Source organism: Mercenaria mercenaria, chromosome 17, assembly GCF_021730395.1.
Source record: "Mercenaria mercenaria strain notata chromosome 17, MADL_Memer_1, whole genome shotgun sequence".
Classification (NCBI taxonomy): Eukaryota; Metazoa; Mollusca; class Bivalvia; order Venerida; family Veneridae; genus Mercenaria; species Mercenaria mercenaria.
Window position 1 is genome coordinate 58,891,793 of NC_069377.1, and position 19,774 is coordinate 58,911,566.

The following is a 19,774-nucleotide window of genomic DNA, read 5'->3' on the forward strand; positions in this document are numbered from 1 at the left end:
CGACAGCGAACTTCAAGGTAGAGAGTGAAAACAAGAACTGCGTGAGTCAACGTTAACGTCAATCTTTTGACTCCTTTGATAAAGACCAACTACTCATGGTGCGCCCCTGTCTGAGCTGCTTGGTGTAAGTGTTCTTACTGTTTTCCGTATTCTAACTTAACAACTTCTTATGACTTAGGTATCGTTTACTAAATAAATAACATATACGAATATTCACTGAGTAACGCAAACTTATAGAAACTTTCTCGATGAAGTCATGACGTCGTTTACGTCGTTGAAATATGAACACTGTGCACAGGGTTTGTGTAAGTGAGGCATAAATCATGACTTCACGATCATAATCAGACCAATCTTGCAGTGAATTTAGTAGAAAGAATTGATTTATGATGGCGTATTTTTTGTTTTGGTTCATTAAAGTATATGAAAGCTAGAGACAAAGCCTACGTTATTTTTAACAGTCCTCGTATCTTTATAAGATGCGAATAGTTTGAATTATAGCAAATGTAAATATTGTAAATATCTGATACACATTTTTGAAAATCGACGTGTTATATATTCAATTTTTGGACTAAGTTTGACCAGTTTTTATCAAATTTAGGATAATCATTGTTTATTTTAGCTGCATATTTTTGTTTTGAAAGCAAATAAAACAATGGAATATATAATTAGAACTGTATACAATTTTCTTATTGATATAGTATTTAAGCAGGAGAAATATAAAATTTCCTTTAAAGTTAATTTCAGTATAATTATGGAAAATAGAAATTGCTTTTCCTGTATATCCAAGACTATTGCATGCTCATATTTCATCCAGTTTTTCACTTCTAATAATTTAAAATAATTGTGAACATATGGACATAAGCTGAACAAATGTTCTACGATTTTGTCCGATTTTGACATTGGGAACATACTTTATTTAAGAAATAATATATCTCATCCAGTGATTTGTCGTTGAATAAATCATTGTTTGGAGTTCAGATGCGAAGGAATTATATCACGAGGGCGCAGCCCGAGTGATATAATAATACGCATCTGAACGACAAACAATGATTTATTCAAGAGCAAATCACTAAATGAGATATATTATTTCGATTCTAACGCGTTACCAAGGATTTTTAAATACATCATTGACGACATTCATTAAATATTTGCCCGTTTTCAATCGGTTTCTTTTCCAGCGCGCCGCTATGCCATTTGACGCCATGACGTAATAATTGTGACGTCAGAACAGTGATTTGTTGTATAATAATTCACTGTTTTCTGCCTTCTTTGTTTAATAGGAAAATGAATCGGATCGTGTTAGAATAGATATTTTAATAACATATAAAAACAAAGAAAAATATCAAACAGGGAATGCCACGCACCAAAAGCGCAGCCTCCTCAAAACGAACCCACCAGCACGCAAACGCGTGCACCACACACACACACACTCAAAGCTTACACATCAGGACAAAACGAACAACACACACACACACTCAAAGCCAACACATAAGGACAAGACGAACAATAAGCATACACACACGCGTGCACACAAAGTCAACACACAAGGACAAAACGAACAAATGAACACAGTGGGGCACCGCCTTGGAACGGTCAGTGGCAAAAACACCACTGGGGAGCTTAAACCGGTTTATGGTGCGCACCCAACCTCACTCTTACCCTCACCATGTTCCAAAGACATGGGACAGTGTAAATAAAAGTAATCCCCTCCAGGTGAATCTCTAACACACGTAATGGAAACAAAAAGGCATGGCATGTAAAACACAAAAATGCTCGTGTATAAATATATAAAAAGCAAACCTTAAGAACCAAAAACGTAAGTACTCAGTGCCTTTTCAGAAGACAGAGCAACAAGAGAAACACCCTTAAGGGCCCGACGAAACAGGCCAGAAGACAAATATCAAAACAGTTCAGTCCTGGTAGGATTTAAAAACTGCTCATCATAGAGTCATCCCCCTCTTCCGTCAGACGCAATCAAAGAGGGAAGCGTAGTGTCCAACTGTAAACGGGTTGAACACTAAACATGCGGTATGTCTCAAAACAGTTGGGTCGTAACCTCTTTTAATAAAACGTTTGATAATCTTTTCAAATACATTTGGAAAATAACCATGACCCAAGATCTTACGAAGTTTGTAAACCACATCCCCATAAAAAACGGGTTTAGAAATACCTTCTCGCAGAAGTGTCTTTAAATTACTATTGAATTTTAAAACTAAATCAGAATTACGATAATAAAATTCAGTAAAATATTTACGCAATTTGTAATAACGGTAGCCTTGCTAAAGAAGTTTACTTGTAATATATTGATTACGTTCATTGAAATGCTTGACATGACTACACGCTCTGGCAAACCGAATTAATTGAGAAATATATACCCCATAAGATGTAGCCTGAGGTACATCCCCATCCAAATGGGGAAAATTTACAATACTAAAATTAAAATCATCCCTCTTGTCATAAATTTTGGTATGTATAATATTGTCATAAATAGAGAGATGTAAATCTAAAAATGAAGCATCAGTATCCGAATTGTTAGTTTTAATTAACTGAAGCTCCCTAGGATAAATAGTACCCACCAAATGACCAAAAAAACGAATTATCCATATTAAGAATATCATCCAGATAGCGTGATGTATTATTAAATGCAGTTATAATATCTGCTTGCGTATCTGGAGAAAGGCTCAACATAAAGTCTCTTTCATAACAATATAAAAACAAATCTGCGACAAGGGGTGCACAATTTGTTCCCATGGGAATACCAACAACTTGTCTAAAAACTGCATTCCCAAACCTGATGTAAATGTTGTTCAATAAAAAGGAAAGGGCTTTACAAACTTCGTCACAGGTCCACATAGTATAATGTTTAATAATATTGCTAGTAAAAAAAGCTTTATCAAACTTGCAAGCGATAAATGTAGCATTCTCTCTGGCAACAGTCTTTTGAATTAAGGCAGTTAATTTGTCATTTATTAAGTTATGTGGTGAAGTGGTATACAAAGTAGAAAAATCGTATGTACTGACTGTAGATACCTTGTAATTATTTATTTTCAACTTATCCAGGATTTCGCCAGAATTTTTAATCGACCAAAATAAGTGTTTACCAGAGTTTTCGTATACTTTGTCGCAGTATCTTTCCACGTGGGCTTTCACAGCAGTTAGACATGATGTTAATAGTTTTGAAATATTTGTAGTTGTACAAGAGCTTGAATTAGCGATAAAGCGAGCTTTATAGGTTGTTTATGCAATTTAGGAATCCAGTACATGGTCGGTAGTTTAATTTGTTGATCGTCTATACGAACTTTTAAATTAGAAACTTCAGTGATGTGATCAGTAACCAATTTGTTTTCAACAGGACTCAAGTTTTAGTAACGGGTTTGTATGAATATGGTGATTTTATATCTTAAACAGAAAATCATTCAGCTTTACTTCTTTTATTGTCTCTAGAGTATAACAATATTCTTTAAACTCTAACTCGAAAATTTCCATTGGCTGAATCCATTTATTTGGTACTGTTATACTTTTCGTATCGATAAATATTTCGTATCGATAAATGTATCATAGTAAATACGGCTACAATTTAATTCTTCCATTAATATTTTAGATAAGAATTAAAAAAAAAATAGTTTTAAACAGAATAATATCGTTTGCATTTTGCCTGAATCGGTGGGTATATTTGTAATAATACGATGTATTGGTTTTTAGGGTTTCTGAATTTAAACACATTCCCTCATTGTCAAGTACATCTAAAACAGATATGATATTGTTACTATACCAATTATGTACTTCGTATTTCGTTTTTTTTTTGTCTGAAGTTGTGGTTGTACCATAAAGGTGAGTACATAATGTCTTCTAGGGTGTTGATTTCACAATATTCAATAAATTATTTAGTACGCTCCGCCTTTAAAAGGATTTTGTATTTCCATAGCGAGTACTTTTGAATATTGCGAACCTAAAGAGATAATCTTATCAAATTAAAATGCCAAAAGAGAGTTCCATGTATCACTATCTTCTAATCCAACTAATTTAAGACTTCAAATAAAAACTTTGATTTCTATCATTCGCAGTCAACATTCTATATTTTGACAGCGTTTACTCTTTCTGTTTTGTCTGGTCCATTGTTCCATAACAATTTATAGGCAATAGTTTGTGATTGCTTAATAAATTCATCCGGGGGATCGAGGAGTGATATAAATATGTAAACGAACTTAGATAAAACTAGGGATTTCAGAATGGTGGGCAAGTTTTCTTTTCGGCCATACACTGAGGACACTCCTACACTTCAGCAAATTTTCTGGAGCATTTAATTTCCGCGTGTCAAACATTTGCAGAGATATGGACATCAAGTATTTTGATTGGATCCATCCAACCCGTGGCTTTTATTATATTCTATATTGTTTGTAGCCTTGCTTACTTCTTCTTTAACTATTTTGCCTTCTATTTTTGAAGTCTCTAAAGTTTGTAACTCTCTTGGATTGTTTCCAATCATATTTTAAGTTTGCTGTCGTTGCCTTTAAACAGTTTTCATAAAACTTTTCATAGTAACCTTTTTGGTAGTTTAAAATTCCCTACGTATATTGAACATTATTTTCGTCAATAAGTTTATTTATTATTTTGTTTGTGAAGTTTCCTTTTTCGAGACTAAAATAGTAGTTTGATGGCTTTTCTCCAAACTTTTGATATCTACATCTTGACCTTACTATTACCCTATCCATAATCTTTTGCCTTAATATTTCTAATTCATACCTTTTCTCCTACAGTTCATTAATTGTATTTTCATTAACACTCATAAAATGTTCATTGACATAATTTTTCTAAATTTTCAATATCTGTTTTTTAAGTTCCATTTCTTACTTTCTCTTTTCCTCTTTTGATAATAGAATTTTATAGTTTCATCTCTAAGCATAACTAAAAACGTTCCTAACAATAGTTGATCATTGATATCAAAGACGTTTAACTGTATATGTTTAATTTTGAATGCATCATCGTTTGTGTTATCCCCAATATTTCGATTGTTTCAGGTTTTTTTGTTGTTCAATAATATTAAACTTCCAGTAACCCTTTCCCCGTAGATTATCATTAAACGTCTGTGTCAAAGTTATATCATTATGTCCAATCTATATAAAAATGAGTAATGTTTGAATCTGCTGCAAACTCTCAACACTGTCACTTATTAAAAAGAAGTCGAGTCGTTATTGTTTCTTAATTAGATTCGGTCTTCTCCGTGTGCATTGCCTTTTAGTTTTGTTCTGATAAGTTTTCTAGCTCTCATATGTTCATAGTCTTAAGTAGGATTAATGAGCGGTCCACATACTATGATGTGATAATTTCCAACATTATACATTTTCTGTTTAATATGTTCATAAAATTCTAGTCTGTCTCTTTTTGGACCGTATATATTCATCAACGACATCTTGTGGTTATAAGTTTTTATATCCATGTTTGTCTTTACAGTTGTTTTCAACTTTCAGTTCGAAATTATTCTGTAAAAGAATCGTTACACCTCTACTATTACTGGAGTGTGGATTAAAGTGTATATCATTTCCCCATTCGGCTTTTACATAATTACACATCTGTTTTGTTGTATGTATATCTTGCGAACAAATAATATTATATTGTTTCTTTCTAACGATATGGAAAAGATCTCTTTTTTCTTAGTATTTCCCAAACCCTGACAATTATGATCACCTGTTAGGTAATTTTAAAAGGAGCTGCATCAGATGTCAACTACTCTGCAGAAAATAAAAAAAACTATAAGGGAATAGGTAGTTTTAATTACAAATGTAGAAAAATAAACAGAAAAATCGAATAAAACAGATGACTGTCTGAAACGCTGCAAAACTTGTGACACGAAAAGTACATCTTAAACGACAAAATATTATACAAAGAAAATTAGGGGCAAAGCGAAAAACAAAACTTAACAAAATATTTTCACATATTATTAAATCAAACTTACAATGTTTACTTGTATATTTAGACATTACCCTGGTCCTTTCATTTGATATCATGTAGTCCTTTCAATTTTGCTATAACAGAAATAAGATAAGAGTTGTGGCACATGAAAAGACTCAATCAAAACGAGTATACTATTATTATGATTGGTTGCTTTCTATACTTCCACAGCTCTTAAATTTTATTAGCTCCCTACTGGTTGAAAACCAGTTTCGGGGACTATAGGATTGCGCTTTTCCGTCCACCCGCCCTTCCGTCCGCAATTTCGTGTCTGGTCCCTAACTCTGTCATTCATGAAGGTGTTTTAATATTACTTGGCTCAAATGTTTCCTATGATAAGACGATGTGTCATGCACAAATATAAAATATTGTTTATACATCATTGACAGGTAGCAGATCATGCAGAAGAGAAAGTTATGTGCCTTCCTGTAGGGGACTTTGTATTGCATGACAATATTTCATTCACTTGTTTATCTCATGCTTCATTTCATGCCTTATAACGTTGATAATTACGAGCCGTTCTCTAGGTAATGGTTAAGATTAAGACTTCCTCCCTGTTTATTTGACGACGGTAGTAAATATTTCTTTCATGTAAGAATGGCTCGAGTTTTCCGTCATCCCTTATTTACTCTAATGTACTATTTCCTTATTTCCGTCATTCATTATTTACGCTAATGTACTATTTCCTTATTTGTGTATAGCTGAAACTTACCAGGTATCCTAAGCGGATAAAGGCATTAGTTGATATTTCAGAAATATCTCTTTTGATGTTATTTATTAAAAAGATATGGTATGAAATACTTTTCAGATGAATTTCCCAAGCAGAATTATTTCATTAGCTCACAGAAACTTGTTGACAATGCCAACAAATCAACTTTTTTTTTCATTTATTTACGTCAAAGTTTCGTTTGAAATTTATCATGTCGGGGTTTGTCGGCTGTGCAAGATTTCGTGTACGAACGTCTAATTTTCAGTAGGTCTTTATAGTATTGGGACTTACGTCATGTATTTGGTTGACACTGTCGTTACATATTTACACAACCGGGCACTGACGACCTTGTCAGATTTCACCCATTTACGTCACAGTTTTGTCCGGTATCTTTATGCCAAAATTCATTTTATTGCTTGGTATTTATACAACGGGGGCCTTGGTGACCGAGTCAGACTTCATTAAAGTTTATGTATGTGACTACTTCGCTACTTGTTTATACAACAGGACATCGGCGACCTTGCCGGGTTTCATTTATTTACCTCACATTTTCTTGAGGCATTTATATTTCCGGGACATGATAACTGTGCAAGATTTCACTTATTTACGTTTCGTATTTACTAGGTATTTTATACGACTCAGCAAATAACCATGCACAACTAACTTAATGCAGTTTTGGTTTATTTATGATACAGTTTGATTGTACAATTTTCATACAATTATTATACTACTGACAATCGTTTAAAATATGCACTGGTAATTGATTTTCACGAGAACCCGATCATTCTGTAACTAATTTGTTTTCAAAGACTTGTACACATATCTCAACAACAAAATGGAAATGTTTTTAGATTATAATGTTATTGCCATTTGTTTTAATTAAACGTGGTATTACTACTGTATATAATAAAACAACATTCACTGCTTCAATAATTTTGTTCATAGACAAAAGACCAACATTTAACTAATTACTTCGTGTTTGTTTCCTTTTCGGGAGTAAAGTCATTCTGGAACCCTTTTCGGGAGTAAAGCCATTCTGGGAACCCTTTTCGGGAGTAAAGCCATTCTCGGTACTAATACTGTGAGTCAACATTTTAACATGAAATGGTACATGAAGCGAGTAGCCATCCCTCCCATATCTGGCTTGTGCATGTTGAAGAAATATAAAAGTAATGACACTTTGCGTGATGCTTTTTTCTTTAAAGAAAGATATTTAAAATTTAGAATGTAACTTATACTTATTCTCATTTAAAAAATTTAAACGCATGGCCCAGCTATACTTCAGTCTTCATTTGACAAAACAGATACATTTTATTCATTTTTATTACAGTTATTTTCAGTTATATTCTCTTAACATTTGCAGTGTTTAACCAATTTGTTTTCCGTTGAAATAACACAGAAAAGATGCCCGTTATTACGAACATTATTTCTAAGACATTTTGATCTATTCCTCTAATATCAAAACATGTGCCATCATGTACAGACAATGGTAGCCCAAGCTCCAGTTGGGATAGAGGAGTGTTGGAAATTGATGAGGAAAATGGGTTTCACAGCGGTGTATTAAATATCGTGAGCAAACTACGTGATCATTACAGTGTATTGAAATTACATAGACACATATATTGTATATTGACGTAAAAAGCCCAAATTGGTTGGGCTTTAAGTTATGCCAACATTGCACACATCCCTCCAATCTAAGTGAAAAAGAAAGATTAAGATATGATATTTAGAATGACGGGATAAACTTGCAAATGAAAGATAGATGAAAACATATCAAAGGAAAGAACGCAGTGTTTATGACATTTATGTTGGTGTTGCATATAAAGTGACAAAGAAGCTTTTAACCAATTGTACAGGCAAGTTTGCTCGAGAGACTAAGCCTATTAAGAGACTATTTGCTTGAAGAGGCCACTTTTTAGTTCCTTTTTGTGATGTCAAACCTTTATCCTGCTACATTTCTATAATGAACTTGTTCATCTTTCAATTTGGACAATACCAATAACTGTTAAGGGTAGCTTAACAAAAAGATACTGACTGAATGGCAAATTGTGCAGACCATGATCCGTTCAGGCTGATCTGGTCTGCACTGGTCGTAAAGGCAGAATCACTTGCCGCCAGCAGGTTAAGGGTTAGGTACATTTTGTACTATATTAAGATAGCTTTTGTGATAAGAGAACACTTTTAGGTGGTCTCCTAATTAAAGTTTGTTGCATCATTTATAGCCCAATAATTCCATACGATATATACATGTTTTTTCCAACGTGCTGTCAAAAACTTTGTCAGTTTTACTGAGAATCTAAACAATATTCTCATTAATTTATTAGCCTCAAATAATTATCAACGCATTGAATTGTATGGCATATCCTTCATTATCATTATAAAGAAACAACGACGACTACAAGAACAACAAAAACAACAACAGCAACAACACAGGGAATGTAAATACATCAACAAACAAGTACGAAAGCTGCTGCAACATGCAGCAAAAGGAAGCAGTGTACGTAGTACTGATAGAACAGGAGGTTATCTAACGATACTCATGTCAAACAAAGCAGTGTACGTAGTACTGATAGAACAGGAGGTTATCTAACGATACTCATGTCAAACAAAGCAGTGTACGTAGTACTGATAGAACAGGAGGTTATCTAACGATACTCATGTCAAACAAAGCAGTGTACGTAGTACTGATAGAACAGGAAGTTATCTAATGATACTCATGTCTTTGTTGTAGTCCCTAGGCAAAAAGACAGTCTCATGGGGTTTCATGAATGTTGGAGGAAAAAATCCATTGCCTTTGTAGTGTGAGCAGAATTTTTATTCTTGTATTTAGTGACCTAATTATTGACTGCTCATGACCCGTATGCGAAATTGACCTCTACGTATCGGTATATGGAATGTAATGCACTGTATACACAAGGTTGTTCTTAAATTCAAACTTACGTAGTTGTTCATCCAAAATAACTGAGTTTCAGACTTAGCTCAGATGTTATTTAGGAATGTGGGCTCTGTACGACTATTTCAAGTTAAATGATAAGGAAGAACTAATATGTACAATGAATGAAACACATCAGACATCATTTTATTTCGCCTAGGGGCGTGAAACTCACAGCTTTAAAGGAAAAACCAATTTAGCTATTTAGATTATCATTTGGCGTATTTAATATTGAACTTTATATCTTACAAAGTAAACTTAAGGACGTTAATAACGTCTTTGGGAAAATTAACAAGATTTTATGAAAAATTCTTAGAATACATGTCGAGATTTGCTATTTTATTTTTATGTTTGCGAAGTTTCGTTTATTCTTTATTTCAGTCTCTTCTATGTACAAAACAATATTAACATAAATGATTACAAATTGGTACATAGCCATTCTAATATCAGAATTATAAGAGACATATCACAGGTAAAAATCATAGTCATTTCAGAAATATATACATGTTAAAAAAAAGAAACAAACTGAGGAGCAGTTGTTAATAATGAGTAAAAAAGAAATGGAGAATTTATATTTAAAAGAGAAGAACTTTTAGCAACTTCAGTCATACAGAGAGTGGATTATTTAACAACTACTGCTCACATGTAATAAAACTATGTAAAATAAGTTTAAGAAATGTTAACCGAGATTGCTAGTATCTACAAAGATAAAAAATGCGTCTTAGTAAGACATTAAAACAGGTTTTGGCACAGCTACTAATTAAAGAAGGATGAGTGAGAAGAAACACTAATTTTCCATTGAGAGTCTTGCTATTAAAACATGGATCAACTTTGACAGCAATATCTAGCATATTACTCGCAAGTCTTCATAAAGACTACAGTTTCACAAAACGTGTGCTTCATCTTCTAGAACATTGCAAAAAGGACATAATCTGTTCTCAACCTTAAGGTTTTCATACCTTCCTGTTTCCAGTCTAATAGGAGCCACACCGCAGCGAAATTTGCTAAATGCAGCTTTGTGTCTAAGAGGAAGAAAAATATTACAGTACTTCTGAGGAGAATATTCTGATTTTAATAATCTGAATGTACGTAATTTATTATGATCGTGCCCAGAAGCCCTGTGAACTCTGACAATATAGTGTAACCAGTTATTCTTAAATTTATCCATTTGTTTCTCAACCATCTTCTTAACAACAGAAATGTACAGGAACTGGAACACTTATATCTGTATATCCATTCAAATTAGACAAGCTTATCTGACTCTTTACAATAAATGGCCAATTTTTACACTTAATGTTTGCTTTAGAACTAGCCCAGAGTGCAATGCGCTTATTGATTCTAGAAATAGCCATATAAGAAAGACGGGCCCATTATCTAGAGATGCTTTTCCGCTGCCGTACTAAAGGCGGTTGCCAAGCCTTTTCACCCGTGACAGCTGGATTTGGTGTGTACTTTCCTACTCCTAAAAAGTATCTCATAGCACGTGTTTGGACGGTATTTATACAGGAAAAAGACTTACAGCCCCATATAGCTGCACCATATTCTATGACTGGCCAAACAATGGAGTCATATAATTTTGTGAATACATTGTATGGGACTCCACCAATAGTCTTAGACTTTACAATAACTAGACGAAGGGCAGAATTAGCACTCTGTGCTACTGCCTTAGCTGTAACACTAAAATCTAAATGTTCACTTAGAACAATACCAAGATAAGTGTTCTTGTCAGTAATGTTTATTACATTATTGCCACACTGGAAACAAAACTCGCTTCTCACAAATGAAATTGGCCGAAAGTACACTATGTTGCTTTTATTAAATTGATAGACATATCATTTATTTTACACCAGTCTGACAGAGCATTTAATAAAATCTTCAAATCTTCAGCATTATCTGCCAACAAGACTATATCATCTGCATACAATAAAATGCAGACGTGTTCGTTGTCAATGGTGATTCCGACATTAAAACTCTTTAAATGCAATGCTAAATCATTTATGTAGAAGTTGAACAAAATCGGAGACAGCACACAGCCATGTCTCAATCCACACTGTACATTGAACCAGTCAGTAGTAAATGAATTAACTCTAACACAAAATGAGACAGAAGAATACAGTGATTTTAAGATCAAGAATCATTTTACCACGTACACCAGTTTCATGTAATCTTACCCAAAGTTTGTCTTTATTTATTAAATCGTAAGCATTAGAGAAATCAAGCAATAAAGGCACAGAAGGTAGACTTCTTTTACTTTTTCCTGGTGTCAATGAACCTAGTCAAGACTGAAACATGATCCGTGGTACTACGCTTCTTTCTAAAACCGTTCTGTTCATCACAAAGTTTATTATTACCATCACACCATGTACTTAAACGGGTGTTCAAAATATTACAGTACATTTTATACATACTATTAGCTAAAGCTATACCTCTGTAAGAAAGCGGATCTCTAGGGTCGACAGCAGAAGAGTTCGGAATTGGGTTGATAATACATTTGCCCCATGATGAGGGGATAGAGCCATTGTTAAAACAACATTAAATAGAGCGCGGAGAAACAATATAGATGTATTGTTCTGTAACATTTCGCTTGGGATTTTATCTACACCACTCGCTTTACCACTTTTGCAGGCTCCGCTATTTTCTGTACCTCAAAGATAGTAATGCCGTTATTAAAAGGCAAATCTGCAGTACTGTCTACATCTAGAACATCTGAATCCACTGGAGTTAGCAAATCAGTACAAAATAATGAACTAGAATCAGTTTCCCATTTTTCTAAAACCACTGGGATTGACGTTGAAATCGAGCCATCAGTTAACTTAACTTCAAAGGGAATACTCTGCTTTTTACGAAAGTTACTATTTCAGTTTTGAAAGGTTAAACTAGAAAAACATTAAAAAGTTGATAAGTGTTCCTAAAATACATCAGGGATGACGATAAGTAACTCTAAAAACGACTTCGAAAGAAATAATATGTAAAATACCAAGGACGTAAATATCTTTTTCAAATAGCTGCATAAATATGTGGGTCATCTTTTTCTATTATTTATTGAATGCACATGTACAACAGAATGGCGCGGACAATTCATACCTTCAAGCATGTCTGGTCATTACAAAAAATTGTATAAAAGACCCTCTTATGAAAATTGTCGGAAGATAAGTCGGTATGTCTTTGGTGCGGACTGATTTACCAAACGCGCAAGGCAGCTACTTTGCGCGTTTTCAAATGTGAGTAAGGTTGTCCGATTTGCCAATCGTTGCGCTAAGCGCAAATTGGTTATTTGCGCTGAGCGATTTACAAAACGCGCAAATTTCTTATTTGCGCGTAACATTTGCGCACCTACTGCCGATGTTATTACACAAACGGTAATTATTGCATGCAACACACTGACCAAATTATTTGGATAAGCTTACATTTACAATGATATTGATAAGTCATCAATCTGTGCTTAAGAAATGCATGTTTTAGAGTTTATGGGGAAAACAACTCGCTCATCAAAACAATTTTCTTTCTAGCGCATTCATTCAACTGAAAACGAAAGGAACTTTCCACCTGATGTTCGACAAAAATTGCTTTCTTCTTTGGTCTTTGATTTCTTTCCTGCTTTTTTTCTTCTTGTGAAACTTATTTTTCTTGTTTGTGTTTTTAAATCTGATGCCATTATTACGGGCCAGGTCAGACATTAAAAATAAAAAACGTGAAGTTTTGCAAATCGAGAGGAAAAATCGTCATTTACGACGTACATTTCACTCACAAAAAGCCATCATAAATACTCCGCGCCCACAGGCGCGGAGAATAATACAGATGTTTAAACAATTTTTCTTGCCTATATTTAACTACAATATTGTATTGTTTCTGGCTCTTCATTCAAATGCCTGTCTAGACATTTACCAGAGCAGATAAAAAAAGATACAATTGTTTCCCCATTCGTAAACGTGGGCGCTTCGTATAACTTTTAACGTGTCAGAACAATTACCGGTAATTATGTGCAGGTACAAACATGACTGTTTTTTTTATTATTTAAGCTTTCCTGCATTGCGACAACAGCTACGACAGTGGACGAGGGACTGTTCCCAACTGTGTTTACAGTGAATCAAGTTCCTCATACATTGGATAAACTACGGGTGGAGATGACTCGCCACTTTGGATGGAAACTGATCGGGACACTGGCCTTTCAGAAAGAGTACTCAACGTCTGTAAGTAAATAATACCTAGTATGATAGGAAATGTTTAAGTTAAAGTAGTAAGTTTTAACCAAGTGTGTAACATTTAGCTTAAATGGACAATGTTTGGATTTATTTCTACCATTTGGAAGGAAGAAACATTCCGGAGCCTCCTTATGCACTTTGTGCCGTTTTCGCCATATTTCCAGTATATTGTAACATAATGTTTCCATGTGTTATGGGGAAGCGGTAATAAGTAGGACAGATTTATGTAAATAAAATATTTAAGAAGATCCTCTGGAAGCAAAGAGCACAGCCAAACAAAATAATTGCATACTTGGTTTGCATGAATCTGTTTTTGAGTGGTAATAATTGTGCAATGCCTTCTCAGCACTCTAGCACCGGGCTTAAGCGGGACACTATCATTCGAAAGTTCTGGATAGACCACATTATAAAAAACAACTAGAAAGTATAACAACACTGAAGTTTATTGACAAACCAAAACTCGATGTTTTGTCCATGCAAAGTTTCTGAAAGGTTAGTAAGGAATGAAACGTTAAGAAATCCGTCATTAATATTATCTAGGCTCACCGATTATCTACTTTATGGGTATCAGTGATAAAATTGCATCACAGTCAAAAACATTAAATTTATCAATCAATGTGGCAATTAGGCTAACTCCAAATGTCCGCTCCATTGTCTTCGCCTAACATTTAAGACAGTTGATGGTGCAATTTAGGACCTGCTAAGAATAATATATCTAACAAATAATAAATGTGCATTTAAAATATAAGCAGGATGTCTGATTAGCAATAATTAAATCACGAGCGCATAGCACGAGTTTTCGTATCATTTTCATTGTAACACATCTGTTATCACGCAAAAAATACACACTAGCTCTTGAAATATATTTTAGTATAAGCTTAAGGTCCATATGTTATTACAGTTCAAAATTTTTACCAATGTCACTTTATTGCACTAAACACAAAACACTAAATAGCTGTTCTTCTTTATTTTATATATAATTGACATATTTTCAATGGCCGCAGCACACATCAGGACCCATTTTAAATGTCTGTAACTTACATTTACTTGAAGAATATTGTCAGTGCTAAATAAAAATCAAAAGAAAAGTGGGGGTCATCTTCGATGCAGAAAAATATTTATAATTTTACGTATATATGAAGTACTAGTAAGCCAGCCTTAATAAACTAAAACATAAATGACATATTTAGTAATATGAAAAACAAATATTGCGAAGAGTTTGTGATCTTTGAAATGAAGTTATAAGATTTACATCACAAAGTATTTGCGCAGGTACGATAAGTGAGAATGTACATAATACATAGCAGGTAATGGCAGTATCTTCATTGAAGGAACATGTACTACATTTCAAACAAGGATGAAATAGATTGCGCATTTCCTTTTTTGAAACCTTAGATATTCAACTTTATTGATTACCGTGAAGAACGTATCTCAGTTCTCGAAATGGAAAATCATAAATCCTGTTGACCTAAAATAAATTCCAAATCTGATCATTTTGTTTGTGCAAGGAAATTAAACTTTTGTATGGTGAAACAGATGGAAAACCAATCTTGTTTACGAGCATTAAACTGCCTAGAGTGCACATTTTATTGAGGGAATTTATATGTCATGTCTATTTATTGTATAGAAATCTAAACTAGTTTAATATTGTTTCTCAAATTTTAATAATTTAATTTGTATTTTCCACCCCTAAGGAGTTACAAATATCTCATCAAAGCTAAATATAATGTTTCATTTGCGTCCGTAATGCATTACTTGAAACGAATGAAATTAATGAATATTTGCAATCGTTATCTCACCACATACCAGCAGATAGGTTCCTTTTATTCTTCGAATTGTCAGACATCTACCACTTTGGTGCCCTGGTCTGCATTAATTTGACATCATGATTAATATGAAACAGACAGCAGAATTATTACAACTGCGTCCTTTCTTCTGGTTCACGCATGTTTAAGTTTTAACTTACTCCCTCAATAATGGTTGTGTGAGAGTTCGTGGGTTCAATTCCTGGACGCGTCTAACCTAATACGTAACAGATGGCACTAGTAGTTCCTCTGCTTGGCACTGATCAGTACTTCAATGAACATACCAGAAGGTAAGAAGGTAAGAAAAGCCCAGGCTAGTACCAATTAATTGTTCATTATATCATACAAATAAAGATATGAAGGTATGTTTGTCTAACAACCATTAATTTTCAGTTATAAGTGATAGCCTTAATAGGTTCTAAACCCACACGTCCAAATGGCTCTTGTAGTATTTACGTTTTCCTATAACGTCACGGAGTAATGGACCCGGTATCATATTCACACGATATGTTATTACAGTTCAAAATTTTTACCAATGTCACTTTATTGCACTAAACACAAAACACTAAATAGCTGTTCTTCTTTATTTTCTATATAATTGACATATTTCCAATGGCCGCAGCACACATCAGGACCCATTTTAAATGTCTGTAACTTACATTTACTTGAAGAATATTGTCAGTGCTGAATGAAAATCAAAAGAAAAGTGGGGGTCATCTTCGATGCAGAAAATTTTTTATAATTTTACGTATATATGTGGTACTAGTAAGCCAGCCTTAATAAACTAAAACATAAATGGCATATTTAGTAATATGAAAAACAAATATTGCGAACAGTTTGTGATCTTTGAAATGAAGTTATAAGATTTACATCACAAAGTATTTGCGCAGGCACGATAAGTGAGAATGTACATAATACATAGCAGGTAATGGCAGTATCTTCATTGAAGGAACATATACTATATTTCAAACAAGGATGAAATAGATTGCGCATTTCCTTTTTTGAAACCTTAGATATTCAACTTTATTGATTACCGTGAAGAACGTATCTCAGTTCTCGAAATGGAAAATCATAAATCCTGTTGACCTAAAATAAATTCCAAATCTGATCATTTTGTTTGTGCAAGGAAATTAAACTTTTGTATGGTGAAACAGATGGAAAACCAATCTTGTTTACGAGCATTAAACTGCCTAGAGTGCACATTTTATTGAGGGAATTTATATGTCATGTCTATTTATTGTATAGAAATCTAAACTAGTTTAATAATGTTTCTCAAATTTTAATAATTTAATTTGTATTTTCCACCCCTAAGGAGTTACAAATATCTCATCAAAGCTTAATATAATGTTTCATTTGCGTCCGTAATGCATTACTTGAAACGAATGAAATTAATGAATATTTGCAATCGTTATCTCACCACATACCACAGTTTTTCAATAGATACCGCAAACCATATTATTTTCGTTAAACATATTTCACTATAGCAGATATCTTTTGTTTTTTTCTAGTGGCCTACATACATGTATGTAATATTAGCAGACAAAAAAGTGCGTAAAATGACATAATATCCGCTTCATGCTTGTTTTAATAGACTCAAGTCTACTTTGACTTATTATAACCTGGCTCCGATTTCGCAAAAATACATTAGTTTGTTCATTGACTTAAGTACGCTATTGTGCTTAAGAAAAGTAAAAACTTAAGCAAATTAACATACTTCAGTCAATTAATACAGAGAATCAGTGGCGCAGTGGTTAGCAGGTTGGACTACAACGCCAGCGGTCCGTCGCGGCTGATATCCCGACTAGTGTTCAGTGCTGGGTGATTTACTTAAATTGGTACTGTTTCCAGCAGTATCGGACTAGACTGGATGCTGGGGAGGTAAATATGACGGCTGCCGTGGGCTCGGCAGGAAATAAGTTGTCCCACCCATTCCAGATGGGGACTTTCGTCGACTACCCACGTTAAACAAGAAACGTTACCTTTACTTTTAACAAAGTATAGCAGACGATATTGGCCCCTTGTTAATATAGGTTCCTTTTATTCTTCGAATTGTCAGACATCTACTACTTTGGTGCCCTGGTCTGCATTAATTTGACATCATGATTAATATGAAACAGACAGCAGAATTATTACAACTGCGTCCTTTCTTCTGGTTCACGCATGTTTAAGTTTTAACTTACTCCCTCAATAATGGTTGTGTGAGAGTTCGTGGGTTCAATTCCTGGACGCGTCTAACCTAATACGTAACAGATGGCACTAGTAGTTCCTCTGCTTGGCACTGATCAGTACTTCAATGAACATACCAGAAGGTAAGAAGGTAAGATAAGCCCAGGCTAGTACCTATTAATTGTTCATTATATCATACAAATAAAGATATGAAGGTATGTTTGTCTAACAACCATTAATTTTCAGTTATAAGTGATAGCCTTAATAGGTTCTAAACCCACACGTCCAAATGGCTCTTGTAGTATTTACGTTTTCCTATAACGTCACGGAGTAATGGACCCGGTATCATATTCACACGATATTTTAAACGAATAATTTACGCTACGGGTATTCAGCTTATCCCTTACCTTGCTAAATTTCTATAATGATTCCATCTTCCAATTAAGACAGTACCAATAACTGTTAAAGGGGTGCATACCAAAAAGATACTCACTGAATGACGAACAGTGCAGATCATGATCAGATTGCAAGGATGTGCAAGCTGATCTTGGTTTGCACTAGTCGCAAAGGCAAAACAAAACAAAACCACTTGCCGCTAGCAGGCTAAAGGTTAATTGCAAACTGACTGCTGGTAAGAACGAACTGTTAAATCCGGATACAATTTTGTTTGATTCTTAAACTAGTAAGAAAATTGAAAATTTTAAAAATTCGTTTCCTATCAAGCAGTATGTATGATATAAAACAATAAGAATATCAATAATACAATGTTAAAACAGTATTTTTAGTATCAGGATGTTATTATGAACGTTTGACCAGCAGTATAATCAGCCTTTAATTCCTTGTGTTGGAGGATTACTATAAGGCCACACCAAATTGATTACTTGGTCAACGGATTTCCCGCTCCATTTTTTTCCAAAATCAAAAATAAATTATTTTTTTTGATAATCAGCTTCCGCTCCCTTCAGTTTTTGCAGACCGATTTCAAAATTTCAGAGCGGGCGTTTTTCACTGTTTAGGGGCCTTACTATCACTGTGAAGTGACAGTAATTCATAAAATTTTATACTTTTAATCATAATTGTCCATTAAAACACCAGAAGAACATGTTTGAGTCTCTGTGTTGCCCCAGTTTGCAAAACTGACAGCCGAAATGACAGTTAGATTGTAAATAAATCCTTGAAAGATCATCAGAAAGAGTTTCCGCAGAACACTTTTTCTCAAGATGAACATCAATATCTCATTATTTAAAACAGTGTCATTTAATAATGGATGGTGATTAAAACAATGTTTTACTGCAATCCTTAAAATAATACACATATATCAGCAGTAATTTGGTAGTACTTAAATGATGAACAGGCGATATATTTCAGTTTGGACTTCTATCAGCTATGTAAAATGAACACAATTTTCTTGCGGAGAAGGGGTACGCACATGGAACTTTATTAGGGCAAAGGAATCCTAAAGAGCTTACAAACTCACAATCCAAGAAAACATGCATTAAAGGCTTACTTTTTTATTTTTTAAGTAGAGTTGAAAAACAAGAATATTATATAACTGTTTATAGATCCTTTTTCAGATTTGTTTAATGGGTACCATCAGATCTATTTATCAAAAAGAAACTGAAGATGATAATGCATTTATTGTTAAGACTTGCATCATCAAAAGTAAGTCTTTCCTTATCTGCCAAAGATAAATGTAGAATCAAAGAACAACAGAAAGTGCAAAATTTGCCATTGAATTTACAAGTGAATTTGGCCATCAGTGGATGATGGATTTCCTGGTATCTTGTGAAATTGCATTGAAAGTTGACAGACACTATGATATATAGGTCATGAGTATACCTAATGTACTGGTGAGGTGATTGCAGAATTTTCCATATATATAATGATTTCTGTTATACACTACATGAGAGTAACAGCTTTCTTATTCTTATGTAGTGACATAGAATCTAAGGCAAAACCCTTTATGTGGCCGGGCTACTGGCTTGCCTAGGATAAAACTTAGCAAACACAT

The 19,774-nt window shown here is 33.9% G+C and overlaps 1 protein-coding gene across 1 annotated transcript in view; it reads left to right on the forward strand.

Moving 5' to 3' along the window:
- LOC123537506 (gamma-aminobutyric acid type B receptor subunit 2-like) overlaps positions 1 to 19,774 on the forward strand; it is an 83,634-nt gene that overhangs the window by 26,473 nt on the left and 37,387 nt on the right. The window contains exon 3 of the mRNA XM_045321242.2: positions 13,610 to 13,780. Coding sequence (XP_045177177.2) covers positions 13,610 to 13,780 — 171 coding nt within the window. The remainder of the gene's footprint in view (positions 1 to 13,609; positions 13,781 to 19,774) is intronic.